At 50.1% G+C, this 27,328-nt stretch overlaps 2 protein-coding genes, 1 long non-coding RNA gene and 2 pseudogenes across 6 annotated transcripts; 2 read left to right on the top strand and 3 right to left on the bottom strand.

Annotated features, from left to right (window-relative positions):
- The first annotated feature begins 51 nt into the window (after positions 1-51).
- Positions 52-5,399, top strand: LOC121589147 (flocculation protein FLO11-like). Of its 4 annotated transcripts, none has more exons than XM_041907823.1 (6): positions 52-380; positions 450-936; positions 1,003-4,212; positions 4,302-4,724; positions 4,798-4,888; positions 4,975-5,399. In XM_041907823.1, the coding sequence occupies exons 1-6, from the start codon at positions 361-363 to the stop codon at positions 5,079-5,081; spliced, it is 4,338 nt and encodes a 1,445-aa protein (XP_041763757.1). In that variant the 5' UTR covers positions 52-360; the 3' UTR covers positions 5,082-5,399. The 4 variants fall into 4 exon arrangements, with proteins under 4 accessions (XP_041763757.1, XP_041763756.1, XP_041763758.1 ...); XM_041907822.1 differs by having other exon boundaries at positions 450-942; XM_041907824.1 differs by having other exon boundaries at positions 450-1,943; positions 2,019-4,212.
- A 3,329-nt stretch (positions 5,400-8,728) lies between these two features.
- On the bottom strand, positions 8,729-11,598 carry LOC121589368. Its single transcript, XR_006004301.1, has 3 exons — positions 11,140-11,598; positions 10,977-11,067; positions 8,729-9,033 (listed from the first exon to the last, which is right to left on the bottom strand). It is a non-coding gene; the product is annotated as an uncharacterized LOC121589368 (long non-coding RNA).
- LOC121589367 (location of vulva defective 1-like) lies at positions 9,362-17,851 on the top strand. Its single transcript, XM_041908226.1, has 4 exons — positions 9,362-10,807; positions 11,836-12,121; positions 16,445-16,874; positions 16,967-17,851. Exons 2-4 carry the CDS (start codon positions 11,890-11,892, stop codon positions 17,331-17,333), a joined length of 1,029 nt encoding a protein of 342 aa, XP_041764160.1. The 5' UTR covers positions 9,362-10,807; positions 11,836-11,889; the 3' UTR covers positions 17,334-17,851.
- A 1,716-nt stretch (positions 17,852-19,567) lies between these two features.
- On the bottom strand, positions 19,568-22,864 carry LOC121588707 (annotated as a pseudogene).
- Positions 22,865-25,451: 2,587 nt separating this feature from the next.
- LOC121590160 overlaps positions 25,452-27,328 on the bottom strand; it is a 4,863-nt pseudogene continuing 2,986 nt past the window's right edge.

The following is a 27,328-nucleotide window of genomic DNA, read 5'->3' as shown; positions in this document are numbered from 1 at the left end:
CATTTCCACCCGACCTGTCAGTTTGCATTTTCATAACGACAATTTGTAACGAACGCAAGAGAAGGCAAAGCCAACGCCAACATTCAGCCAAGTTTGTGTTTTTTCGTGTTATGTGAGCAAACATTCGGACGCACCGTGATGGAATCTAGTTTTCATGGCTATAGCTGAACGATTAGGTGCTTGCGGTTGTAAGTGTACGCGGGGACATTGTGCATACAGACACGATAAACCAGATATATTTGTGTGCCACGGGACAGACGCGTCCTCGTCGGTGAAATTGCGCTTGGGATTGGTGCGAGTGTTATAATAGTTGATACAAAACGCCAGCCAGTTGTGGCTGGATCAAAGCAGGGAGCAACCATGGCATATTTTATGCAAAAGTAAGTTGTTCGTGTCGATAGCACAGGAAGTCCGGTACCAGTTATCCCCATTTTTGTTTGCGTTTGTAGCGTTCCCGATCTCCGGCTGTCGGAAGTTGACGAATTGATACGCGAGACGGCGATGGACGACTCGAACGGGCAGAAGATTTTGGAATATCTCCGGCGCAAGCGCGGCGGTGCGAGAGCGCGGCTGTACGATGGGTCGGATAATTCGTTCCACTTCCGGTTGGATCATGTGCAGCCCGTTACAGTGCCGCAAGCAGGCAACAGCAACCGCAGGGAATTGTCAACCGCCCGCAGCCCAGAAGCAGCAGCTGCAGCTGCAACTGCTGCAGCACCTGCAGCTGCAACTGCTGCAGCACCTGCTGCTGCTCCTGCTTCTCCTCCGGCAAGCAGCAGCGGTGCACTGATTCAACCGTTGGCAGATCTGTCGGTCGAGAACCGCGTGTCTTCGTTTATCACTCCCGCTCGGCTATCGGTGGCCCTGTCGCCGGTGTGTACCGGTGCAGGAAACGCACAAACAACGATTGTAACTAGTCCCACACGCAAGAGCACGGTACACGTAAGCCCGTATGTTTCGCTAAAACCCGCCACAAACCTTCAAAAGCAACTCTTGTTACAGCAATACAAGCGAAGCAATGATATGAAATTTGAAGCCTTGCGGCATGCGAGCCATCTGGCGTCGAGCACCCCGATCGCGGGCGAACAGGCCAATCGAAAGGGGCAAAATTTGCTCAACTTCCGGGAAACGATTTCCCCTATCCTAGACGAACAGGTACCGGGGACGCCAACTCACCGTCCGGCGCGAAACAGTTACCGGGGAGAGCAAGGGGCCCAGGTAGCACCGGCTACCATACAGACGCCGGTCCCTGCCACCCAAGACGTGCCGGACGGGACGGGGCAACAAAATGGTCGTGAAAACACACCACCCCGGGAACAGAATGCGTTGGTCGTTATACCGGAAACTCCGAGCCCGGTGCGTCGATCACCCCGCCAACCATGCACACCGCTCAGTGGCCTTTCGTTGGCGTATCGCGAGCATATCAGTGCGGTGCCGCTGGCTAAACTGTTGAATGCTTCGCTTGATGATCGGGACAGTGCTTCTACGCCATCCCGCCGTAGCATTCTGAAAAACGGGCACGGAAACCATGTCTCTTCGCCTAGGAATCGTGTGAGCTTTAGCGAAAAGTTAACCGTAGTGCGTGAAATTTCGCCCCGGGTCTCACCTGAAGATTCGCAGATTACATCAGACGAGAGTGATGAAGAGCAGGCGAATCAACGTGTTTACAGGTCGCGAACATCGGATCGGGGTGTGACACTTCAGCGATCCCGACTCACGTTCGATTTCGAGCAAGAGCCGGCGCCCGTTTCTCCTACCAGGTCATCGAGGAGGCTAGAGTCGGCGCCCGTTTCTCCTACTAGATCTTCAAACAGACCCGAGCTGGCGCCCAACTCTCCTACCAGATCGTCTAATAGGTTTGAGTCGGCGCCTGTTTCTCCTACTAGGTCATCGAACAGACTAGAATCGAATACGCCCGTTTCTCCTACAAGGTCTTCTAACAGGTCGGAGCCAGCGCCCGTTTCTCCTACTAGATCATCGAATAGGCTAGAAACTACTATACCCGTTTCTCCTACTAGGTCATCGAACAGACGCGAGCAGATGCCCGTTTCTCCTACCAGATCATCGAACAGGCAACATGTGCAACAGGCTACCAGTCCAAGCAAAAGAAAACCATCGAATGGCCCTGAACCAACACAGAACCAACGCCAAAGGTCAGCTGGCACCGAAACCAGTGCACACAAAGATACCGAAAATGCTCAACACTCCCGACGATTGTTCGGACAGGGTCGTTCGAACGCATTTGATGATGATGGTGGAGGATGCAAGGAACCTGCATCTCCCTCCAGATCCACCGCGAATTCGCCCGAACGTTCGCCCACACGGCCGCCATCGGCTGCTGATCATCCTGCACGGCCGGATCGACAGCTTCCTCTCTCACCGGCGAATGCGTGCAACAATCGTACCAACAGAAACACCATCAACATGATCATGGACGAGTGGGACGAGGGAGCAACATCGCCGATGGAGGTAGACCATGAGCAAGGTGGGGCTGGCGAAGGCGAAACAGCGCACAGAACGATCACGGATACGCTTGCCATCACAAACGTGGCCACGCCGCGCACGGTCGTGATGGATATTCTGGAACCACCGTCCGCCTTCTGCGATGACGACACAGCCAACGAGAGCGACAGTCGAATGCCTACTGACCAGGAGGAGCCAAACAACCGAGCACCGAGCAACAGCCAAGCGTCACCGGACTCGAGCGATTCGGACTCATCGCGTAAACGCAAGCAGGACAATTTGCGTGTGTTGATCACGGCTGTACCGTCGCCAAAGCAGTCGAAACTGTCACTGCCTCAACCGGTTGGTAATACAACACTGCAAGTGCCTCAACATTCCGAGCGCTTGCTCAGCGTAAACTCACCACACGATCATGTGCCGCTGGACATGATACAAGCGGTCGATATGATACACAGCAAAGTAAATTCCGAGCTGGTCGAACCGGAACCGGGGGGCGGTGCAGCGACGGAGCGACGTACCACTATCTGCAATCCGCCGAAGCGGCGCGCCACCAAATCGAAGGTGGACGCTGATACGGAAATTTACTTTCAAACGGTCGAAAACACTTGCTCCCAGGAAGGACCAAAGGCCAAGCAGCGGAAGGAACGGCGTAAGCTGTTTGTGCAGGATCCTGCCGATAGGATGCCGGAGGACGAAGAGCGTCAACCTATACCATCACCAGTACCGCTGCCCCTGACGCAGGAGCTCGTCGATTCCCAGGAACAACGGGTACAATCAAAGCGAAAGCAGCAGTCGGTTAAGGAACTGGCTGTTCTTGTAAAACGCTTATCGGACGTAACCATTACCAGGTGCACCCAGTCACCGGATCGGTCGGCCCCGAAGGTTACAGCGACTGTCCGCTCCTCCCCCGTTGCATCGGAAAGAGATGAAGAGTACGATAGTCCCGTCGAGCTCCCAGTGCGAGAGAAACAGAACGAAGAGCGGAGCGAGAAGAGCGATCGGACGAAGGAGGAGAAACAAGCGAGCGCTAAGGAACGGAAGGAGGAAAAGTGTAGTCCACCCCAGCAAGTGGAGCGAGCGGCGAGCCCGAAAAGAAAATTAAAACCGTCCGGACCGTCGAAGAGAAAGAAGAAGGAGAAGCCGCCCGCGGGAGCTAGTTCACCGGAGCCTGCCGCCACCGAGCCGGTGACCGGTATGGCGCAGAAGTATTTGAAGGACGTGTCGAACGAAATACGGCAGCAGATTGAAAGCGAAGGTCCACGGCGAAGCCACCGAAGCCGACGGTTGGCGGATGAGGTGCTGCGCAATAATCCCGATATCGCCCGGACCGATGCACCGCAGTACGTAATGCCGAACATGAAGGATATGTTGAAATATTTTAAACAGTTCGAGCAGACCAGCAAGAAAGAAGGCAAGAAGGGGAAGGAAAAGGGCGGCGGTTCGAAAAAGGAAGCGAAAAGAAAGCACGAACCATCGAACGAAAAGGACGGCGGATTTGCAACGAAATCGTCGGAGAAAACGGACAAAAAAGCACGCGGACGGGCACGGAAAGTGGTCAATCAGAGGGAGGAAAGGTTTGATTCGGACGGATTTCGTATACCACCCGCACCGGTGGTGGCGTCGGGATCAAGGGAGGGACGGAAAACAGCGAGCCGCGAAGAGCCTTCGGAATCGTACTCTTTATCCGCGTCCAATCAACAAGAACAGGGCACATCTAGCGATTCGGGCCTTTCGTCAGCGGTGATGACGGTATGTGTAGCGGATGTTGGGTGTGGACAACGCTTTTCCGGTAGCGCTAAATTGCAAACCATTCTTCCTCTTTATCTCTTTTCAAACAGAACGACGATGCTACGAATACGGCTGAAGCGAATGAACGATCGGAAGTTGCGAATCCCTCAAAACAATCCTCATCTAAAGCCGATCGCACTCCGTCCTCTGCCGAACCACCGAATGCAACTGCTGCGTCGTCGTCCTCCTCCTCCCCATCCGCTTCCTTCTCCGGTGCGGATATGCTGGCGGAGAAGCGCAAAGTGATGGACTGGATGATGGTGCTGATGGAAAACCGGCAGAACCGTGCGGCTGGCTTGCCGAACGTCGAACTGCAGGGCTTCACCCATCTGTCCCTCGAGCATCTAGCGTTCCAGCGGTGCAAAGGCATCGAGTATTCGTTCTACGTCTACTCGAACAAGGACAATTTCGGCTTTTTGCGGGTTCTGCCCAACGTGACAAAGAAAACCACATTCACAAAGCATTGTTCGCTGGTAGGTTGAGCGGAAGGGTGATTCAAGATGTGAATCAGAGAATTGATAAAATTTTTCTATTGTGATTTTGCAGAAATTTCTCATACTCAGTGGCGCGCTTAAGTTCATCATTAATGGGTACGAGGTGAACGTTGTTGGAGGCGATTTCCTGATGATTCCACCGAGTAAGTATATGGCATGGCGGGTTAAGCTCAGCTTTGTTTCGCTATTTATACCTCTAACGTTATGAAACTTCTGCACCATCGAACAGGCACAACGTATAGCATGGTGAATGGATCGGAAACAACGCTCATGTTTATGATAAAGGCAACCCTGCCTGAAAGCCAAGCAGAAACCGATGGCCAAGGAAAGAGGTAGACCGAGTTGTGTGTTCGCTAGCGCTAAGACCTTTACACCATTCTTTAATCAATAAAAAGTGTTTAGAGGTATAGCGTAAACGATGTTCACGGTTAGATAGTTAGTGTTGTTGATAAATTTAAATAAATGTATAATGTGTGGTATTGATTCATCAGCTGTTGGTGGATGCTAAATGATAAATTAAATATTAAAATGAAATCTTTTGTAGAGAGAGAGAGGGTATGAGTAAAAACTTTTCTTCCCACTCTTCCAACTCATGATGTAAGCTATCACACGAGTTAGGCACAGTTAATTTCTTTCCTTTTTTCTATCTATGCAGTTGACAGTGACAAATATAACAACTGATTTAATTAATTATTAGCTGAGCAATGATATATTGCAACCAAAAATAATCGTATCACATGGTGCTTTCCGTCGTTAACAACATTTGGGGGGGAAAGCAAATATGTGTGCCCATAACCATCAAAACGCGACGCACGTGCTCTCTACCGGCGTTCTGTCTGTTAATGTAGGCCATCGCTTTGCTGTTCGAAGCAAACGGCACAAGCCACCTGCTACATACCACCGAAACATGCCAGACATACACACACACACACACACACACACACACACACACAAGAAACCAGAAAAAAGAGCCCTGGGAAATGCTTCCACCTTACATAATGTCTTCACGTCAGGTTAGACACGTGTGGTGTACGCGCTTCGGGCTACCATCACAGCCATCGCCAATGACCCAGTTTCCTGCTTCCCACCACCGAGCGCTTTTGTTGATTTCCGTTCGGTGGTGTTTTTTTTTTCCTTCTTCTTCTTCTTCTCTTGATAGCGTCACCCACGCGCGTGGTTCTCTCCATCCATCCGTTATGAAGCCATCGCTGGTGCGGTATGAATGATGATGTGTTAGCCAGTCGTATGGAACGACGGAATGTCACAGCGAGGGATTATCGGTAGTTATGGATTAGGAAGTTCCTATTTTTGGGTGTTATGTGTACAACTTGTACTAACTTTTCACACACACACACACACACACACATTGATTGTAAGACATTCTGGAGTTAATGAACACTACCCCCTAAAGGTGTGTTTTATTACTTCAATCTTAGCAGGACAAAAACCACAACAAATCACGTGACAAATCACCAATACAGCCACGTGCAGATTAATCGTGGCCTTCCTATTCTTTTCCGGATGCCCATTTTTCTTTTTTTTTTCTCTGTCCAATACTATCCCTTCCAAACCACTGTGACTATATGCGGTACTTAGGGAGCAGGTTCGCTAACGGGAGGGGACGCAAAAGAAGCAATCATTAGTGTCAGATAACTTCGTTTGCTTGGTAGCCGAGCATACTGTCATTGGATAACCCGGCGGCAGGCACTGTCGCGTGGCTGTAACGGTGCGAACTCGCCCCAAGGGTCAACAGCGCAGGCTAGTGCCGCAAACAATATGTCGAAATGTGAGCGATTGCTTGAGCCGTACAGACCTGGAACCTGTCGTTCCACGTGCTCTGGTGGCTTGCAGCGCGGAACAGAAGCGGACGAAGCTAAGAATAAAGAAGGTAGAATGGTTTTATATTACAAGCAGAGGTTAACGGGCGGCGTAATTTGGGAGCAGGAATTCACGGCACGATAGTGTTGTTGTCTGGTGGAGCGGCTTTTTAATGAGTTACGCAAGCCGATGGTGCATTTTTCGTTCGCTCAGCATTAGACAGACCATGTGCAAACGAAACACCGTTTCTCGTTGAGGAGAGTGGGGGAACATGGGAACATTTTCTTTTTTTTTAATATTTTGAAATGCTAAAAGATGCATAATCCATTTTTTAAACTGCCTGTTTCACGTTTTCATAAAACCCTAGCCTTCACCCTCCGGCGTACAACGTGATCGCGGCCCTCCCCCCAAAAGGACGACGTAGAAGAAGTTGCGCTCATGATTTATGAATGATTTGTTTGCCTTTTCTGCTGTGCGAATTGGATCGAACGCGGCGCGTACGCACGACCACTAGCACAACACGTGACACAGGGCATGAAGCAATGGAAGGTAGGAAGGAAGGAATAGGATATAGAAAATATTGAGAAAAAAAAACAACGATAATGGTAGGTGATGCCAGTTGCTACAAGGCCAGACGCGAATCCAGCGTGTCCGCTGAGACCTGAGATGTGATAAAAATAAGTCTCGTAAGCACATGGGACACAGGATGCTACACAGAAAAATTTGATGAAGCCTTTGTTCTTGGAAAAAACAGAACATTAGATTTAGGTACCCCATTTCTACGTAATGTGTTCTAGGAAAGCAGTACTGATTGTTTTTGGCTGTGCGTGTGGCTGCGTATCTGACGAAAAGCGCAAGTTACGCAGAAAATGGCACGTGTATTGCCGCAGGACATTCGGCACCCATTCCTCAGAAGTACAGAAAGATGTGTAAGACATCTGTTGTGTGTTGTTTTATTATTCAGGCGAACGGAGGACGCCTGTTTGGCTCTTTGGTTTTGTTTTAGAAACAGGAATTGCATTAATTTTCCATAATTGGGTGGCATACGATTCTGGCTTTGCCGTACACTATTTGTGGAATTGAACCATAAACGGTAAACAGTACCAATTCCATAACTCACACACACACACACACACACACACACAATGTCTATGGCCACGTGGACTAAAGAGCATGCCCGTTTAGAACATTGATATGCGGTGCATTTTCAATTTGAAATATTCATTACTAGGTACCAACACCCGTACGCTCCATGTGCACTATCACATTTCAGCTTCATCGTTGCGGCCAGGAAGTCGATTAAATTCCGTTGGCTGCATGGCAATACAAGTGAGGCGAACATAAGCAAGAAAAGAAAAGCACACCACATAATTCACCAAAACCGCACGATGAGCCACGCTGTAAGGATATGCTGCCTTGTGTGTGTGTGTGTGTGTGTGTGTGTGTGTGTGTGTGTGTGTGTGTGTGTGTGTGTGTGTGTGTGTGGTGTGGTGTGTGTGTGTGTGTGTGTGTGTGTGTGTGTGTGTGTGTGTGTGTGTGTGTGTGTGTGTGTGTGTGGTGTGTGTGTGTGTGTGTGTGTGTGTGGGGTGTGTGTGTGTGTGTGTGTGTGTGTGTGTGTGTGTGTGTGGTGTGTGTGTGTGTGTGTGTGTGTGTGTGTGTGTGTGTGTGTGTGTGTGTGTGGTGTGTGTGGTGTGTGTGTGTGTGTGTGTGTGTGTGTGTGTGTGTGTGTGTGTGTGTGTGTGTGTGTGTGTGTGTGTGTGTGTGTGTGTGTGTGTGTGTGTGTGTGTGTGTGTGTTGTGTGTGTGTGTGTGTGCATTGGTGGCCATTTAGTAGCAAAGCGGTGTCGTGAGCACGTGTTCTGGCAACCCTCCCGGCGTGACTCACGCTCGCGTGGTATAGCGGTGGGAAACACGCTGGTCGCATTTGCGCGTAAGCATATGCGTGAAGTGGATGTATGCATAGTGGATGAGATGCTCACAAAGTTTGCTCACCGTTCGGGTGGAGTGGCGGCCCCGTGTAACGTGAGAGAACGCTTCCACACGCTGGAAGTAGAAGAGGGTTGGCAAAGGAAACACCGACCCAGCGATGAGTGTACAGTGCACATGGATTTAGTTTTTTTTGTTTTTATTGCTACAATTCCATTGTTCTGCCTGCCGTGTCTCTTGCTGACGAAATGAGCGGAACGGGACTTTACTCACGCGCGTTTTTTTTATGGGGCTCTCTCGTCTTTTCATGGCGAAGAGTGCATCGTTGTCAAACAATCGATTTATTTGACTTTTTTTTAATTTGGTTTTTATTTTCATTTAATTTCAAAATTCAAAAATCCAAATAAATAACATGGAAAGGTTTTATGATAGGCAAACGTGTTACCTACCTTTGAAATGCACGATGACGGGCACGTGTTTGACACCCTTGCCAAGGCGAAAGGGATGTTGCCATCGGATGTAGTGCATCGAAGGCAGGAAGGGTGCTGAAATACAGTAAGTAACGATTTTTGGTGAGCTGTCGTGCATAATTTTAATTACTATTTAGTTTTCTTCGATGATAGTAAGTTCTGTGAAACAGATGTCCATTAAAGTGAGAGAAAGAGAGAGAACAAAATAAAACAAAACGTTGATTTAAACGTACCATTCACGCGTTAGCGGTACTCGTCACGCACTGTGAACACTGTGGATAGTTTGTGGAGAGAAACGGTGTAAGCTCTCGAGAGTACACCACCGCAACGCGATCGCTCTCTCTTTTTCTCTCTCTAGAGAGAGAGCGAAACCCATAAACCCAGCATTAGATGCGAGGAATGCGTTGCCTTTGTGTTCAGAACATGCAGAGAAGCGCTACACTGCTGTTGTGTACGGTGACTGGCTGTCCATTTGTCAGATCCGCCTGTCTTGCCCATCCATCCGGTTAGGCGTTGTGTGTTGTGTAGCTATCGTGACTCGCCAGGCATTTAAGTGTGGCGCTATACTGACCGTCAATTGCGTGCGTGATATTGGAGCAAGCAAGTGACAGCAATTGGCAGGCCTGCTAAAGCAAACACACCCCACGAACGGTCGGTGGAAGTAATTTCACCCTTTTTTGTTTCGCCGAATTCGCCCATCAAGCCGCCGCCGTGTCGAACAAAGGGAACAACGACGGGGATGGGTTCAGGTGCATGAAAAAAAAAAACAACCACCACCACCACTACCATCACCACAACAACGAGGTGAAGAGTCTGTTGTCTGCGCGGAGTTAGGCGGTGCATTTGAAGTTTTGCCGTCGCAGCTTGCTGTGTGTGCTTTTTGGTGTAGTGTTGTGTGTGTGTGAGCGCATTTTTTTTTGGAAGGGTGACTAATTCCAAGAGTGCAGTAATTTCATCCAGTGAATTGTGTGAAGTGGGGTTTTTTTCACCGTGGAAGAGAGCATAGTGTGCGAGTGTTTGTGTATCTCCTTCTGCCGCTCGAAGGAAGTGTGCAAAGTGTGGCGCAAGCAAGCAATAAATAATAACACAAAATAACCCGCACATACACACTGTTTCCCCTCCAGTTTTGGTACGGCCAGGCGGGAAGCGTCCCCCAATTGTTGCGGTTGTGTCCCACCCCGCTGTCTGCACATTTCATGCGACACCACCACCGAACACGTGAATAGAGTGCGAGCCGCAGTGTGCGAGCGTGGTTCAAAACGCGACAGGGAAAAGAAAAGAATAAATCGCACCACGTTCATCGAAATGGTGTAAAAAAAAACGCTCCCCTCATAAAAAAAAAACCAGGAAAGAGCATTGTGTATCGTGTTCCTCTGTCCTCTCGCTCCCTCCTTCTGGTGGTTGCGCGTTTCGGTGCGGCCATTTGCGAAAAGTGTGCGTTTTTAGTTCCGAGAATTTTGTGCACCCCATCCATCGTTCGCATAAAGGGGCAACGTTGTGTTGTTGCAGTGGCCTGTGTGTGTGCGTGCCTGTGGAGTGTTTACGGGTTTTACGGGAGGGGTTGTGGTGTTTATTTTCTGCGCTTTGGCGACTTGAGACGGCAAGCAGCTCGAGCAGCAGTGCCCTTAGCATCGTTGGAAAAGCGTGTGACTACGACGACTTGCGTGCGGATTTGTGTGTGTGTGTGTGTGCGTTTGTGCGGCTATAATCTTCCATCTGGCGAAGGTTGTTAATCTCGCGCGACGCAGAGGTTGAGGTTGGATTTCCCCGAAAAGGTAGCAATTTTCGCTTCTTCGAAAAGGCGTATCCCCCAGACACCAAACTCGGCGGCAGTCACACAACTCGCAAGGTAAGTGTAACCAAAAGGAAGAAGGAACGGAGTGTGGAGGGGAGGGGGGATTGAGGTGTAACGGACCGCACAAAACGGAAGTGGATTCAGTAGACTTTCCGCACTTAAAAGTTAGAAATTGCACGCACTTAACCGCGACAGGTCATAGAAGCAAGCAGGAGATACATACATCGTTGGCAAAGCCCCGAACCGGATAAGTTATACTGTTCCGGTAGACTGGTCCGAATGGCGTTGCAGCCACCGTTATCATTACCTTCGCACTGACAAAAAAAAAAAAACAAAAGGAAGAAAATTAACGGCGGTTTAAAATAACCTCCAAGTAACAAACAAACCCCTGGGGTACGGGTCGCCGGCAACAACCATCGTCCGAGGTCTTCAGGGGATGCCAGCGATTGATTGTGTCCCTGGGGCTTGGGGTTGCTAATGGGTGTCCTTTTTTTTCGTGCACTTTTACTTGCCCAAGAACCGGCACACAGTATCAGTAGCCTTTGTGGAATGATTCAATTCCTTTCCTTTTGCAATGGTACTGTAGATCTTCTCTCTCGTTCATTGTCCCATTATCTGGCACCCCTAACTTCAGCACTGCTGCCTGATGTCGATGCCTACTTAGGTGTTCTTCATCTCGTCAGCTGTCACAGTGGCACTATTTTGACACATGCGCCTGTTTAGTGCGCGGGTCCACCAAAAAACTCCCCGCTCGAGAAACGCTGATAAAGCAGTCGGCGGTGTTTTGCTTCCGATTTATTGCTCTATTTTTATGTGCCACTTTTCATGTCAAAAGGCTACCAAAAGAAAGCTATCAGGGGTTTGTTTTCCTTTGTTTTGTGTTTTGTTTGTTTTTGAAAACATATTTTAAACAACATCGCTGAAACAAAAACAAATTGTGTTTAACACGCGTAACTGTTGATAAGTAAGTCTAACGAGGCAGGCCTTTGGTTTTGGTGGAGTAGTAGGGAGGTGCTGTTGCTTCGAACGTTGCATAATTTTTCACTTTTTTCCTAACTGTCTTTTCGTTCTTTACATTGCAGAGCATCCCTCGTCCCGGTTGCGGCACATTAGGTTGCCCTAGCCCTGTCCCGACAATGCCACTGTCCGTGACGACGACAGCACCGTCCGCCGGTGAGGAGACGTGTAGTAGAGTCGACCGGTTGCTAGCGGAACCACCATCGCCAGCGGATTCGCGGCCGGAATCGCCGGCCCCGCCACTGTCGCCCGGGCCGAACTCGGGCCAACCACCGCCGCTGCAAACCCAGGCCGTCCCAGGTGTCGGTGGCATACTTTCGACCGTGTCTAACTTCTCCGTGATAAACTATGGTAAGGGTTGCTGCTTGCGCAAGCTGTTTGCGCTTCTAATTGCGATAAGTAACATGGTGCCGTCTCCACGTGACTCCGATCCTAACCAGCAGCGATCGAACGCCCGCGAGCACGTGGGGGCTACGCCTGAGTGTCCAAAGATCCGTCGAGATAATAGTGCAAATGACACAGACGCTCTAATATGGAGTGAGCCCCGGTAGTGGTTGCTATAGAGAGCGGGCCCGATCCTCTTCCACTTCGCAGTTGCGGTAGGTCGTGCTGTGCGAGGCTTGCTTTGGCAAGGCGAGTGATGAGTCGTCAAACGGCTAACGAAATGAGTGGGGCGCTCTTGATCTCGAGAGCTCTGGTCTTGATATCTCGCAACGGGCATTCTCTTGCTGTGCCCGGCTACAGAACAGCTCGGGCGGGGAGATGATCTAACGCGCTTAAAGTGAATATATCGTTGCCCCGAGAGTCAGTAGCCATAAAGGGCTGACTTGGCTGGCTGGCTACTATATACATGCCCTCCTTTTCTCAACAACACTAGACCGTGATCGCTATTCCGTGGGCCACTTGGAAAGGGAGTGGGGTGCAAATACGAGAAGGCGAAAGGCGGGGTGTGATCTGTGTTTAGCCTAGTGACGGCTAAACGCTGTGCAGCTGATGATTGTGTTGACCGCGCGCACCGCGTCGTTTCAATGGCGCACCCGTCACGTGTTATTGGCAAGTGTGGTGTATGGTGGTGTGTTTGGGGCGCGCACGCCAACCATGCGGCTCGAGCTGTGCGGCGAACTGCCGGGTAATCAACGTGCCGCTCGCGTCACACTGAGTGCGTTTCCTGCCGCTTGCGCGCACATCGGGGGCGGGCGACCCGAGACGAAACTGACGGGGACGGGGACGGAGCAAACAAATAGCGGCAGGAAAGTAAACGCTCGCGCAAACACAAACACTTTGGTTCGAAGGTTTTCATTGGAACCATTGGGACCTCCCTGAGGGAGGGAGAGAATTCATCCGCTACAGCAGCTCCGTTGGGGGGAGAGAATATGAAAGTAAAAGTTCTCTGTGCCGGGTCGATTGTCGGCGTCGGAAATGGTCTGGATGTCTGGTGCCTTTGGGAGAGGAGTTCGAGGAAACGCCTTGCATTGGCCGGCTTATGTAAACATAATTCAATTGGTTTCGATTGCTTCTTTTCCAGTTTTCCTGATACTCGCGTTTGGCTATTTAATCCCAAATACCTCCACCAATAGTCCTCGAACGTGAACTCGCGGAGGGATTATGTCTATCAAATGACTGGCCAAGCCAAAAAGACTTTTTGTGTTGTTTTTTTGGACACTTTCTAAATCTGTTGGTTGCTTACTCCATTCAGCTTAGGATGTCGTACTGTCTCTGTGTGCCCCAAACTCTCGCTGGGTACAGCGCCACCGGTCAAGATCCGATCACTTGCCCGCACACGTGAGGGCACATACAACCGTGGTTGTGTGGTTTTTAAACTGCACAAACGATTGTGTGATACTGCTGGGGGAGAGTAGATTTCCGGCGCCCTCCCGTCCTGGCGTTAATGCGCGTACCACATCTTGCAAGAGGTCACTTCCATTGGGAGAGGGAGACTCTGACGCCTTTTTTTTCTTCTTCTGTGAGCCAGTCCTGGAATGACGTCAATGCAACGTCATTCGCACGTGTAAAAGTTGTGAAAGGTGCACAGTTGGAGATATGTTTATGAGTTATGCAGAAGAGTGTGAAGAGTTGTCATAGAGGAGTAGAAGGGGAAGGTGACAACATGTGTGTTAGGTTGAGCTTCATGGGGTCCCTAGAGATAGAACTGGATACGTGAAAAGATCCTAAGACTATAGATCAAGTTCCAACTCCTACTTCTTGAGATCGCCGACTACTGGATGGCTGAGATTTGATGTTTTGAGGTCTTATGCTTCTGCTTCTACTTCTTTGGATTCATCTAATCAAGAGGAACACGAATCACGCCAGGCTTTGTAGGTATAAGTATACGTCTACCACAAGGCTACAACTAGATGGCAGACATTGGCTTCCGCCGAATCTCACATCCCTGCTAAACAACTAAAACAAACACATTGACTCACCTGGACGAGATTCACTCGCCAAAACACCTCGACCGCCTCTATCTTCTTCTGCTTTCCCTTTTCCCACTACTTCCCCTTGATAACCGCGTTCCCTTGAACGCCGAGTGGGGGAGCATTTGTCTTGGTCAGCTGGCCAGATGTGATGTGCGACTCAGAGAAAAGTACCGCAGCATGGCACCGAACAAAGCGGACACGTGACCTGAAGCTAGCTCAAGCTAAGGCCGCGTGAATAAAGCGAACTAGAGAGAGAGAGAGAGAGAACGCATGAATGTTGCGAGATGCTGACACGAACCCCGAGATTCATGGGATGCGAGGTGGACAGAAGTAAACTAACCTTCAAAATAAATAATGTATCAGTATCTGTTTTAGCACAGCGAAGAGTGGAAACATGTGCTCGCGATAAAACAAAGAAACGGACAGATCTTTCCGATTGCGTTACTACATCAAACCTCTTCCCCGATTGTTAGAACCCGCGCGGGTAAAGCATTCAAAGGCAGGAGGAGGAGGATGATGCATGCGTTAACACTTGGACTTAGGGACGCGTATTAGCGTTTGCATTTCCGGGCTACCGAGCGCGTTGTTTAACCGTACCCGGCCACGGGGCGTACTCATGCGAAAGTGTTAGCGTGCACCTCACGCGTGCTTCGCGCCCGGAAGCACGTGGTTGCAGCGCGTCCTGGGTGTGCCCGCACATGTGTGTATGTATGTGTGTTTGTGTCCGCCCGCGAGTTCTCTCTCTACAGCCCCATCCAGCCGGGCAGTGGAGGTGCTTTATTACGGTCCAGACATAAATGCACCCCCCTCTGGGTAAGTGTGTGACTTCCTGCTCTCGTACATTCGAGTGACACGTACAGTTCGCTTGTGGCGGGCTGAGGCTCTCTCTCTCTCTCTCTCTCTCTCTCTCTCTCTCTCTCTCTCTGTCTCGGTTCTCTCCGACGACATCGGTCGCATCCACGTGGCCCCAGCGCTGGTTCGTCCGAAGCGCGAGTGTGAAAACGTGTTGCAACGCGACCTACAGCACGTTGTGCGCCGGATGGTCGGTTCTCGTTCGTACGCCGCCGCGGCTGTTGTGCCCTTTGGCTTGCGACGTGCGGGCCATGCCATGTGGGTCGTGCCGTCAGTTGTGCGTTGCCAGCTAAAAGGTGTACGGCTTACGGGGCAGGTTGGGGGTTGGTTGGATGAAAGCACTTTCCTTCCGCGCGGTGCTGATTAAGCGGGATGAGATACCGTTCCGTGGTGGAATGTTCAACCATTAGCGCAGGAGTTACTGTCGGGTTGAACGGCCGATCGAGATCAATCGAGTCGGGAATTGTAGGAGTGTAGGACAATGAAGCTTTCAAGTGATGATTTGAACGCGTTCCCGTTTAAATAATTCCCTTCAAAATGCTTCATTTGTTCCACCAAAGCTTTAAACCCGTTTCAGGAGCGAGACGATGGTCTAGGGTACTTCACATTGTGCACACACACATGTCTAGGGGATGCTGGCAACAGGGGGCCGCCGGTTCGACTAAAAATCCCGTATGCCATACGTACCCCTTTCCGTCGGGCGGAATCCGTTGGTGTAAAACATTTGCTACAGCACACACTCCAGTGGCCCAGAACGTGATCTTCGCGTCAGTAGCGCGAGGGTGTGAAGTGTCTCCCCGCTTGGCAAGCCCTGGCCGCTGCCTCCTCTGTCAACGGTGTGGCATTTATTACGACCGGACGCGACCCGTCGACGATACGCTTCAGCACACGGCCGAGTCCCGAGACGTGTGTGTGCGCGCGCGCGCGCAAGAGGTGTGGTGGTATTTATTTAAATCGCGTACTGAACAACGTTTTTGTTGTTGTTGTTGTTGCTGCTTTATGGAACCACGGCGGTTGTTCCGAATGCTCAATGCAGAACAGTTTCTATACCGTTTGAAACTGAGCGAACGATTGTGTATGCATTTGTGTGTGTTTTTTTTTGTTTTTTTTTACGTTGTGAAGGGGGAGAGAGGGCTGTTAGCTCACGCCGTCAGACCAACGGCTCAAGTGTGCAGGATGGAGGGAAAACAAAAGGGGGAAAGACGTTTACCACTGAGGCGTTACGACAACGTGCAAATCGTGTCAGGTTATATGGAGTGTTTGCTTGCTACATTGTTAACAGCCCCAAACCCAAACATGTCCAGTTGCCATGGACTGGTTATTGAACGTAATATTGTCTTTGTTGGGCTTATTTGCGTTTATCTGATCTAATTTTCATGAAATATTATGTCCTCTTTCTTTACAGTTGGTAAAATTCAAAAGCAATCATCCTACAAATCATCCACCGGCCGGTGCCGAACGCCCTACGATAGGTGTAGCAGCCTCCGGACCGGTTCGGCAGTGGTTTGTCGCATCACGGAACCGCCGATGGACGATACGACCAACTCGTCCACCTTTTCCTCGCTGGAGTACGGATGCAGTAGCGGCGGTGGCGGTGGCAGCAGCAGCAGCAGCAGCAGCACGACCAGCAGCAACCACAGCACAGGGATCGGCTGTGACACCAGCCCCGAATGCAGCGACCAGCTGGACAGCATCGACACGACGGAGGACGGCAGCACGTCCGGGCCACGGTTGCGCAGCCGCCGGTCGATGAGCGTTTCGTCGAGCGGATGTTCCAGCTCGATGGACGATCGAAACTTTGACTTTTCACCCCTGGGAAGCATCATCAGCTGTCGGTAAGGGTGTGGGGCTGGGAAGAAGGGTGCGATAAGACGCAAAAGTGGCAGAGAAGTAATTTTCCCCCATTTTTCCACTTTACCCGTTTTAGGTGCAACTCGTACAGCATGTCCGACTTCGACGATGATGGTTTCCGCGAGGATAGTAGCGTATCGTCGGCGCACGGGGGCGGTGCCCTTTCCGGCTCCCGGTCGTACCAGTCGCATCATCCGCTGCATCACCACCACCAGAACGTACCGCACCATCCGCGCAATCACAAGGGTCTGTTTGATATCGCGCTGAAAACGGTCAAGCTGATCCGGCGCAACCAGGAGCTGCAGGTGCGGCTGGCCCAGCTGCAGGAGGAAACGAGCGCGTTCATCGACTCGGTTATGGCTAACCCGGAGAACGAATCGCTGCGGTCCCATTTCTACAGCAGTAAACGCGTCCCGACACTACCGCTGACGGTGCAGAAGTGAACCGGATACCGGGGTAAGGTCCGGTGCGCTTTGCGATGGGGGCTCGTCGTTCGCTACGAACCACAAAAACGCCACAAATAGGACGGAAATGGCGCCAGTCGTCCCAGTCGATTATGCACAGTGTGGAAGCGGTACCGGCGATCAGTTGATTCGAGTCGAGCTGCTAGCTTAAGTTACGTTAACGTTAAGAAGTTCTCATCCCACATCATCTTCATTGTGGAAATCTTTTCCTGAGTGCCACAGGGAGGAAAAGATCGATAATTTGTTTTTTAATTTATTGCCAAACTGGCTGGGCACTAAACGTGAGACCATCGTTTCGCTTTTCATTTCATCCATAATTAGTTGTCGTACATATGTGTAGGACCATAGGCTGCGTTACTCGTACGCAGGTGAAACGTTTGCAAATCTAAACATTAGACTGTGTGTACTCTGACCCGTAATACTGACACAAATGGAAGCGGAAAGACGAAGGACAGTGGGTCAATCAATATAACAGTGCTAAGCCACTATTTCAATAAGCAATCAGTTAATCGTGAGATATAAGCATATTAAGTAGGAAAGCTTTTGCTGCATTAGTGTGTGTGTAGGTCGACCGGGGACGGGGGTCATCGGCGTTTGCCGACTAAGAAGAAGGATAAGGGAAGGCTTATATTGCCAGTGTTAGGCTTCGGTTTGCCACGTTCTGTATGTGCTCGTTTAGTGTAGTTACTCGATGGAATCGATAGACAGTGATAAGATACGTAAGAGAGAACGTATATTCTCAGTGAACGGGAAAGGGAGAAAAACAGCAACAATCAAGCATAAGGACATGAACACACACACACATACATATACGCCAAATTGAGGAAGCATTGTTTCGTTATCGACATTTAATTATTGTGATTATCATCTTTCCATCTAAGAGGAGTAGTAAAGAGCGGCATCTTTGACTTTTTGTTTGCTGATCTAAGCGTAGCAGTTGTTAGAATTCGCGCACAGTATCTCAAAGCTGCCAACTGTAAGATTCTTTTGCGTTTATCAATCGGAATCGGAAACCAGTTAACTTATTACTTTTTGCCTAACAAGGTGATGCGATCCTTTTTGACACACCGATGAAGCGTACTAAGGGTACGCTAAATCGTAAATGCTGAAAACATTCTTATTCGCTCTCAGAGGATGGTGGGACGAGTGTGTAGTTTTTAAGTTCGAGTTTATGTTTGAGCTTATCATATGTGTGTGTGTGAGCGTTATTGGCCAGAACAATCTCAATCATATTTATAAATGCTAATATGTAAGAGGCGTGTAGCGTTTAGCAGCAGATGATCACAAAACGATGGTAATCCATTACGCGCATGGGTTGGATGAAATTCAGCCTCACATTCGCACGCGAGCGAATCAGAAGCAAGCGAGAAAGGGCGAGATGGAAGAAAGGCAAAAAACTCCAAGTGGTATTTATATTTAACTAACGAAGCTAAGCGAAGAAAAGCGAAAATAGATGAAAAACTGTTTTTTTCATTCTTCACCTAATCGACAGCGGCGTGCTACAAGTTGTGTGTTTGAGAAAATGAGAAAAAGATGTACTTTTTGGTAAGTATTTTAATTGTTCAAGAATTTACTGGTTATTTAAATACGCATCTCAGAAAAAAAGATAAAAAAATCATATAAAAATTGCCTGCGACGATGCAATTATCGTATGATCACCGTTGAGCGTGCGACTGTTGTAAGGTTTCGCGGCAAGCTTAGATTGTTAACCCTTATGTCATATGCTGCGCTAGCGTGGCAATAAAAGCGAGCGGTCTAATGTTGCAACGTTCGTCGGACGGGTTCGATTCCCATCTAAACCACATATTAGACTCTTTTTTATACTTCATGGTAGCAAGTTTAGCAATCCTGTGTGTGTCTAGCCTGCCGACGTAGGTCGTTGAATCAAGAACACCAAGAAGAAAACGACGATTTCATTGGGCATGTATAAGTGTGTATTTGTGCTTGAATTGTGTTTGTGCTTTACTTTTTGACCTTTTGATTACTGTTCTTAATTTTGAACACAAAAACTCATTCTTTTTCAATCCCTTGCACTGCATGTGGGCGGAAAAAGAAGTTTCCGCTACTAAGATCCAATTAAAGAGATGGTTGCAATCGTTCAACCTAACAACACATCGGACCTGGGTTCAAATCCCAAAGAGAATCTACTCGTTTGATTTTTTTCATTTGTTTGGCTTGAGCATAATTATAAAATGATAAATTTCGATCACATATAATTTTATAATTATTAATTTAAACTTTATTTTATTTCTTATTTTCTTAATGCTAAATTGTACCGTTGATTTCCCTCAAACATAAAATTAAACTTGTAACCCATCGTGACTAGTTTGATTGGCGCCGCTTGCAACGGCAAAGAGCATATCTTTCTCCCCCTCCCTCCTCCCTCACGGTATGTGATTGTTCCAGTAGTCCTTCACCATGTCGGCCGCCTTCTCGCCCACCATGATGACGACCCCGTTCGTGTGGGCCGCCGGTATGACCGGGAAGATGGAAGCGTCCACCACGCGCAACCCGCCGACGCCGTGCACGCGCAGTTCCGGATCGACGACCGCGTCCGGATCGCTGGCCGGGCCCATCTTGCACGTACCGGACTGGTGCTGAATGCTGGCACCGACCTGCCGCAAGCAGCAGCGCCAGTAGTCGTCCGACCGGAACGGATGCGCCTCACACCCATAGAACGGTGTCCCAAGCAGCCGCGCACCGTACGAGGCGAAGCTGTCCGACTCGCCAATGCGCACCGCCAGCTTAATGCCCTCCACCATCGTCGCCAGATCGTCCGGATGGTCGAAGAAGTTCCCCTCCATGTGGGGCCAGTGGAACGGGTTGCGGCTCTTCAGCCACACCCGGCCCCGACTTTTCGGCCGCATCAGCACCGGCGCAATGCCGAACGCGTGCTGTCCCCGGCCGGCCCAAACGAACGGTCGTAGAATTCGCGCGTCATCCCGAACGTGTGCCGGAGCGACCCGGACTCATCGTTGTTGACCGCACCCGTACCGAGCACCAGCTCCACGTCCGGGTAGTCCTCGGGGGAGCGCGAGTTGTTCGTCTTCACGAACGCGATACCTTCGGCCCCGCCCGGCACGGTGAACGGACCGCGGCGGGCGAACAGATAGCTCAGGAAGGGGCCGGTCGGCGCATGTCCCGCTCCCGTATCGTTACCGGCTGGTTGACGGTGAACACCAGCCCGGACAGTGTCTGGTGGTCCTGCAGATTGTACCCGACGCGCAGATCCTTCACGACGGGTATGTCGAGCTGCTGCAGATGCTCCCGCGGCCCCACGCCGGACAGCATCAGCAGCTGGGGTGACGCGATCGCGCCCGCCGCCAGTATCACTTCCTTGCGCACGCGCACCGTGTGCAGGCGCTTGTTCTTGGTGAACTCCACGCCGAATGCCGCTTTCGTGACGGGATCGATCAAAATCCGGGTGGCCCAGGAGCGGGTCGATATGTCCAGGTTGGGCCGATCGGCGACCGGTTTGAGGTAGGCCCGGGCCGCACTGCATCGCTCCCCGTTCACCATCGTGGCCTGCGCCTTGTAGAACCCGAGCTGGACCGGATCGTTCGGATCGATGTGCCGGTAGCCGAACCGCTTGCCGGCCTCGATGTACCTGCCCAGCATTGGCGTTTCGAACGAGCTTTCCTCAATGTGCAGGTAGCCGTGCCGGTTGTACGGCTGGCCCTTGATCTGCTCCGCCTTCTCGAAGTACCTCCGGACGTCCCGGTAGCCCCAGCCGTAGTTGCCCGCCCGCTCCCAATCGTCGTAGTCGCGCTGGTGGCCGCGACCGTACAGCAGGAAGTTGATCAGGCTCGTCCCACCCAACCCACGCCCTTTCGGCCAGTAACAGACGCCCTGCTCTAGCCCCCGGCAAGCATTGCGCATCGGATCGGACCGGTAGCCCCAGCTGTAACCTGCGCCAGAGAAAGGGGAATGTCAGATAGGCATGGGAGCTTCCTGCTTCCTTATCGCCCCCACCTCCACACACTCACCCGTGGCCGTGGTGAGTCCGGCTGTGAGGGGAACGTTCGAGATCAGGTTCTCCTCCTTGCCCACCTCGAGCAGCAGGACGCTCCAGTCGCGCACTTCGCTTAACCGGTTGGCCATCACCGAACCGCCCGAGCCGGCCCCAATCACGACGAAATCGTACTCGTCGCGGATCCGCTTCGCCTCCGGTATTGGCACGGAAGCGTTCGGGCCGGTGCGCACCAGCAGGCTCACCTCATCGAACAGCGTCTCGAAGACGGGGAACTGTTGCGCGTCGGTGGGAGGAGAAGCCGTCAGCAAAAACGCCATCAGCATTGGCAGCCGCGTGCCAACCGTTCGTCGTACCATCTGTGGGAATGATTAGATGTGAAGATCGAGAAGATCGAAGTGATATCTTAATGCAAGGCAGATGATCGCGAATGTGATGCAGGTGCAGGTGGTGACGGTCGTTTTGATGCCTTAAAGCCTTTTTTCTAATGTCTTCTCAGCATCAATGAATCGAATGTTATAAGAGAGAGAGAGAGGATGCACGAATTCAGAATCCGAGATCGCTGAAGGTCTTTTCTTATGCCATCTGTGCATCATTGCGCGCACACACACAAAAAACCCGCTAAATTATTGCGAAAAGCCCTCACAAACGTCAGAGATGGAATGATCGATGCGTTCGTTTGTGGAATGTAGACCCCGGAGGGGGAGCGAGGGTTTCACATTGACCGCCAGCCGCTGTGCAGATTGGGAAAGACAATAAGGAAACAATTCCAACTGTGTCCATCGCCAAAGAAACGGACGCCCTCGAAGGCGCCGCCATGTCAAGTGCACGCTCAAAACCACTCATAACATGCAGTTAAAATTGGCTTTATGGGGTGGTAACGGTGCGCGTTTGGAGGTGTGGTAAATCGAGGATCACGTCCGTGTGGGGCATTGTTTTTTTTTCTTCGGTCAAACGTCAACACTTTGAGCGTTTGATTTGTACAACAAGTACGTGGGGAATCGAATCGAAATTAACAACGCTCTTATTGCTGAAGATCATTCACGACACGGGTGTCGATGGCAAACTCAGACATGCAGGTTCACGAGTCAGCTGAACGTGGGAGATATTCGGACAACGTTGGGAGGAATTAGTACTTCATCAACTCAATCTTGTTGAGGTTTGTGTTTTAATAATAGCCCTTAGAAAATGGACAACGTTTAACACCGTGACCTTGCCAGATGTATGTCACGCTGATGCGGGGTAGAAGAGTAGCTTTGAAAGGACATCCAAAGGTCTAACCAGGCTAACAATGTGAAGATCACTTATGTGGGGCACATAATTACTCATTATATCTTGTTTCACTGAAATGCACTAATCTACGGCACTGTTTGTTGATGCTCTTGCTCACTTCCAACGATCACCTGCATGCAATGAACCTGGTGCATCTTGAAGACACTTACGTTCCTTGTCTAGCGAATAGTGCCCAAATGTCCTTGCAAACTTTAAGCAACTCTAAGTTGCTCACAAATCTCATCGATGCTTCGACGGTTCCCCACGCTCCGAGATTAAAAATCTCACTTCTCTCCAGCCAGCCAAACCCACCAACCATCCACTGCTAGAAACGAAAAGCAACTAATCTACCCAACCGTATTCGACTAATGCCGTCTAACAGCTGGCACGAAGCTAACCTCTCAGGTGGGGAGGGAAAACTGCTTCTACTTCTAAGCGGCTAACATCATCTACAACAACTCACCCTCTCGCTCCCACCAGCTGTGTAGCACGCTACTAGCTCACACCCGTGGAGTGTGATTTGTGAGACGGCCGAAATCCGATCGGAACGCGATCGGAGCCATGTGTCCTCGCGATCGTGACAGATCGTTTGCGCGGTATTTAGTGAGCTGCTGGACGGAGCTGCTTGGAGGCAAAGGCACACAACAGTGAAGTGTGGTTCTTGTGAACGCGATCGCACGCAGAAGGGTTTGGTACTGGGAATGGTAGGGCCGGGCAACCGTGTCCAACCACTTGTACCCCCGTATCACGATGCGGCCCACGATGCGCATCTAATTGTGCACAAATCGAAGGGAGTCGTTCCCATGGAAGCGATCGTCGATAGTAAGCGATCGTACATAATACGTCCGCCTCTGCGCAGCGCACAGTTTCGCATGTACCAAGTACCACCAACCTGCTGCACACCGCGAAGGTGAAGTTCAGACGGCGTGTGCCAAACCACGCTAAATGGGGGATTTTTTACATTTGCATGGGGACAGGGGACGGATGGTTGCAGCCCCCGGCCGGCGACTTCCGAGACGTGCGGTGGTACGGTCGAGTGCTGCCAAAGCCCTGATGGCCTAATCGGTAAAGGCAAGATTGCGACGGTGCGTGTTCGCTGGACGTTAACCATAACTTAACGCTCCGGTGTTGTGTGACCTACATGGAGCAAGTTCTCTCTCTCTCTCTCAGCGCTAGAATGAACGCTGGGCAGACACTGGCAACCCCGCTCCCCCGGGGGAAGGGAAGCGATGGCGATTAGAAGGTGGTGGCTTGTCGCTTCACCCGCTATGCGCCCGCACCGTGGCCGACGAGACAAGTCTCCGGCGGTATCCGATCTTATACGTCGTCGTGTCGAGCCCCAAAGATTGCGGTAGATCCGGTTTGGCGACTTTCGGTTTCGGTGGCCTCTCGTGGTCAGCCCCGTGTGTGTGTGTGTGTGTACGCAATCATTTCCGAACCTTTACCGGCTTTGATTACACCATACGTGCGCGAGCGCAATTTAGCGATTAATGTACATAGGACCCCCCGTCCCCGTGTTCTTGCTTGTTGATCGTGCATTCTTGTGCAGCTTTATTTGTGAGCATTATTAACCATTGCAAGATCATACAGCTACTGATTTTTTTTTATGTATGGATGACATAAACACCATCCCTCCGACCCGAAAAACCGCGACACAGTGTCAATAAACTCTGGAGCCAGTTTTGGTACGTTCCATTCGCATTGGAATTCTTCGCCGCTTGAGCACTGCACGATCGGAATACTAATGTCCAGTTCTGTGTAGTTTAGCATATATTTCAAACCAAAGGAAAGCAGCAAAAGACTCTCCACCGGGGGAATCTCTATTGAGAGTGATTTGATAGGCGGGGAATTTATAGATCCTGTTGTGACACAAGTCGCGCCTCGCTAAAATGAGATCATTAGAGCGAATGGCGAAATTCAGCACAGCATCGGATTATAAAGAGATGCATTTCCTCGCAATATTAGTAGATGTCTCTCGGTTTGTTGTTGATGATCGGATGGTTTTTTTTCGTTTTGAAAACATTTTTGGGGTCGTATTTCGTATTTCGCAAAATGTGTGTATGCGTTATTTTTTTGCTAAAACCGTTCGTCGTCTAGTCGTTTAGAAAGAAAAAAAAGCCCGTTGCGAGATTGAAAATCATCGACGACTCTCCTTTTCCGATGGAACCGCAAGGAACCGGTCTCGGTTTACGGCTATTGGACTCGAGCGGGTTCACGTTTTTTTCATACCAGTGAAACAGCAGCCTTGACACAATTAATATTAGCATCGTAACACACTCTACTTACCGATTGTCCTGATTCAATTCCTGATGTGTGAACTCGATTGAAGATCCTACCGTAGTAAGCTTCTTATCTCATCTGTATCATAAGACTCCCATCATGTCTGGGAAACATTAATGAATGCAATGCGACAAGCGAAAGTAAAAGATCTGTCCTTGAAAAAAAGTACGATTACACACGACCAGTGTTTACATGGGGGTGCAGCAGTTCTGAAATTCCACCAAAAGCCCCCGTAGTTCGTGGCTCTTGGTGCCGATAACAATATGACCAAAGCCTGATTGAAAATGGAGGTCGCTGGAGGAGGTACGGCTGGTACCCCAAAAACAAAAACCGCACTGACAGTGAACATGAAAAGAGAACGGGTTTGTGCGTTTTGTTTTACGCGCTGCAACCAGCAAACGCCCCAGCATTCGGGGTGTTTCACTGATATAAACAAAGCTAGTAAGAGTGACTTTTTGTTCTGATTTGGTTTGTATTGAGAGGATTTTCGGTACTCCCCTGGTGATGGTAAGCAAGGGTGTAAGGTTTGAACGATCAGTGCGCAGTGTGCGGGTATGGTTGAATGAGCAGGTGGACTACGTGCCGAGGCTCACGTCGTTTATCGGTGTGCATTTAATCGCAACACACAACACGCTGGATATAAGGGCGAAGAAGTTATTTGCTAGGTAGATTAATGTATTTTCTGTAATGCTTAATACACTTCCAACTTCAATGTTTGAAACATTCTTCAACCGATCACGATCATATGCTAAGCGGGGTGACAAAACAAAACGAGTGCAACGGCATTTAAGGTGCAGTTTGATCGAGAACACCGGTGAGTATGCTGGTAGAAGAGAAGGGGGTCGTCCCTCGCTCCTATAGCCAGCTCCTGCCAAGAAATTGCTCACGTTATCCTTGAACTGCACCGGTGCGATGCAATTGCTGTTGCCGCATTCGCTTTGCAAGCGAAAAGATGCTGTCAAAAAAACAGTTAATTTACAGTGCCACCAATCATTGCACCCGATCAACAAATGAAGATGACATGCAAAAAAGGGCACCGATCGTTCATACCGCGCTGCAAGATCTCTTTAAACTTGTGATCGATTCGGGTAAAGCGAGCGAACCTTGAAGCTTCATACCCGCACAATGAGTTATCACGGCAAGTACAAATTATGTCACTACACAAACACACCGCGGCACCAACCCAATTTTGGCATTTCAATTGATGTATGCGAAGACAAATTATCCATATGCAACGGGGCGGCGTAAGTGGGACGAAGGATGACATTTTTAATTTTAAACCATCCTCGGGTTTTGGGTGTTGAAAAGAAAAATGAGCTTTATTACACTTTTGCGGGACCTACTGGTCGAAGAAAATGGGACGCTACCGTGCATTGTCTGTTCAGAGGCGCATTGCTGTTGTGTAATATTGCTTTCTTTGCAGGGTAAGTGTGTTAAGAAAATTTCATCCATCAAGCTTCTTCGTCAGCTAGCATTACAAGTCAAGAGGCGAAAACGCATCGACACGTGACACGCTGGAATGCGTTAATTTAACCACAACTAACTACTATCAACCGTGGCCGGCATCGTGAAATCGTCCCCGCCGGCATTGCATAACGCGGCAAGATCAGTGAATGAATCCGAGTCTGTGAAATGTGGGTGAAATCAGTCGACCACTAACACTTTGGCTGCTGCAGGCGTTATCGGTATGAGGCGAACTTCAAACTCCAAAGCCTAACGTTAGCGCCCCCACGGTCGTTTCTCTCATGAATGCGGTCAGTGGTTTAATTGCATTAGTGACTGATCTACTTTCCAAGGGGGGCATTTACACTCTGACCCCTGGGGAATGCTGATCATCAGCCGACAACTGGGAGCATTCAAACTGTCACAAAGCATTGCGGCGGAGGCTGGTTGATTAGTTTGTCCTCCGCTGGAAATAGGTGCAAAATGAGACAATTTGTGGGCAGTAATGATCGCAAATTGCATCCACTATTACTAAATTATCTCACAACAAACGATTGTCGACGCATCTCGCTGTGATCTGTTTTTTTCTGCAAACGCTTTGTACACTTTGTCAATGACCTATCCGACTATTACCTTCAGAGCAGCGATCATCGATCATCAGCAAAACAGTGTAGTGTGGTGGTGGGATCCATGGCAATCAACCCACCCCGGCGAGATGGGACGATGACTGATAGCACAAAAGAATGTAAGTACACCATGGTTGACCCTGCCCAGTGTGCCCGAGTCTGCTGCGACTTGTGATTAACCATTGGCGTGAGGTCGTCCATCGCGATGGTGGCTATAGCCTTGGTGTGCTAATTGCGAGGTGAGCACATTGCTGCATCTGAGCGCCGCTCCGTCACGCCCCAACGCCCAAACTTCCAAGCGCGCCAACCGACCGGGCTGCCCGATTGCATTGCGTGCCTTTCTTTGGCCAGGATGCTCGTCACCGTTGGTAAAGGTTCGATCC

The sequence above is a fragment of the Anopheles merus genome, chromosome 2R (genome assembly GCF_017562075.2).
Source record: "Anopheles merus strain MAF chromosome 2R, AmerM5.1, whole genome shotgun sequence".
Taxonomy (NCBI): domain Eukaryota; kingdom Metazoa; phylum Arthropoda; class Insecta; order Diptera; family Culicidae; genus Anopheles; species Anopheles merus.
Note: the sequence above shows the minus strand (reverse complement) of the source record. Positions and strands in the feature narration are given on the sequence as shown.

Bases quoted from the DNA above. Each gene is read 5' to 3' on its own strand.
- LOC121589147 (XM_041907821.1), top strand. From the start codon at position 361: ATGGCATATTTTATGCAAAA. The intron at 4,725-4,797 runs GTAGGTTGAGCG...GTGATTTTGCAG, and splicing joins TCACAAAGCATTGTTCGCTG to AAATTTCTCATACTCAGTGG. The intron at 4,889-4,974 runs GTAAGTATATGG...ACCATCGAACAG, and splicing joins TTTCCTGATGATTCCACCGA to GCACAACGTATAGCATGGTG.
- LOC121589367 (XM_041908226.1), top strand. From the start codon at position 11,890: ATGCCACTGTCCGTGACGACGACAGCACCGTCCGCCGGTGAGGAGACG. The intron at 12,122-16,444 runs GTAAGGGTTGCT...CTTTCTTTACAG, and splicing joins CTTCTCCGTGATAAACTATG to TTGGTAAAATTCAAAAGCAA. The intron at 16,875-16,966 runs GTAAGGGTGTGG...TACCCGTTTTAG, and splicing joins GGAAGCATCATCAGCTGTCG to GTGCAACTCGTACAGCATGT.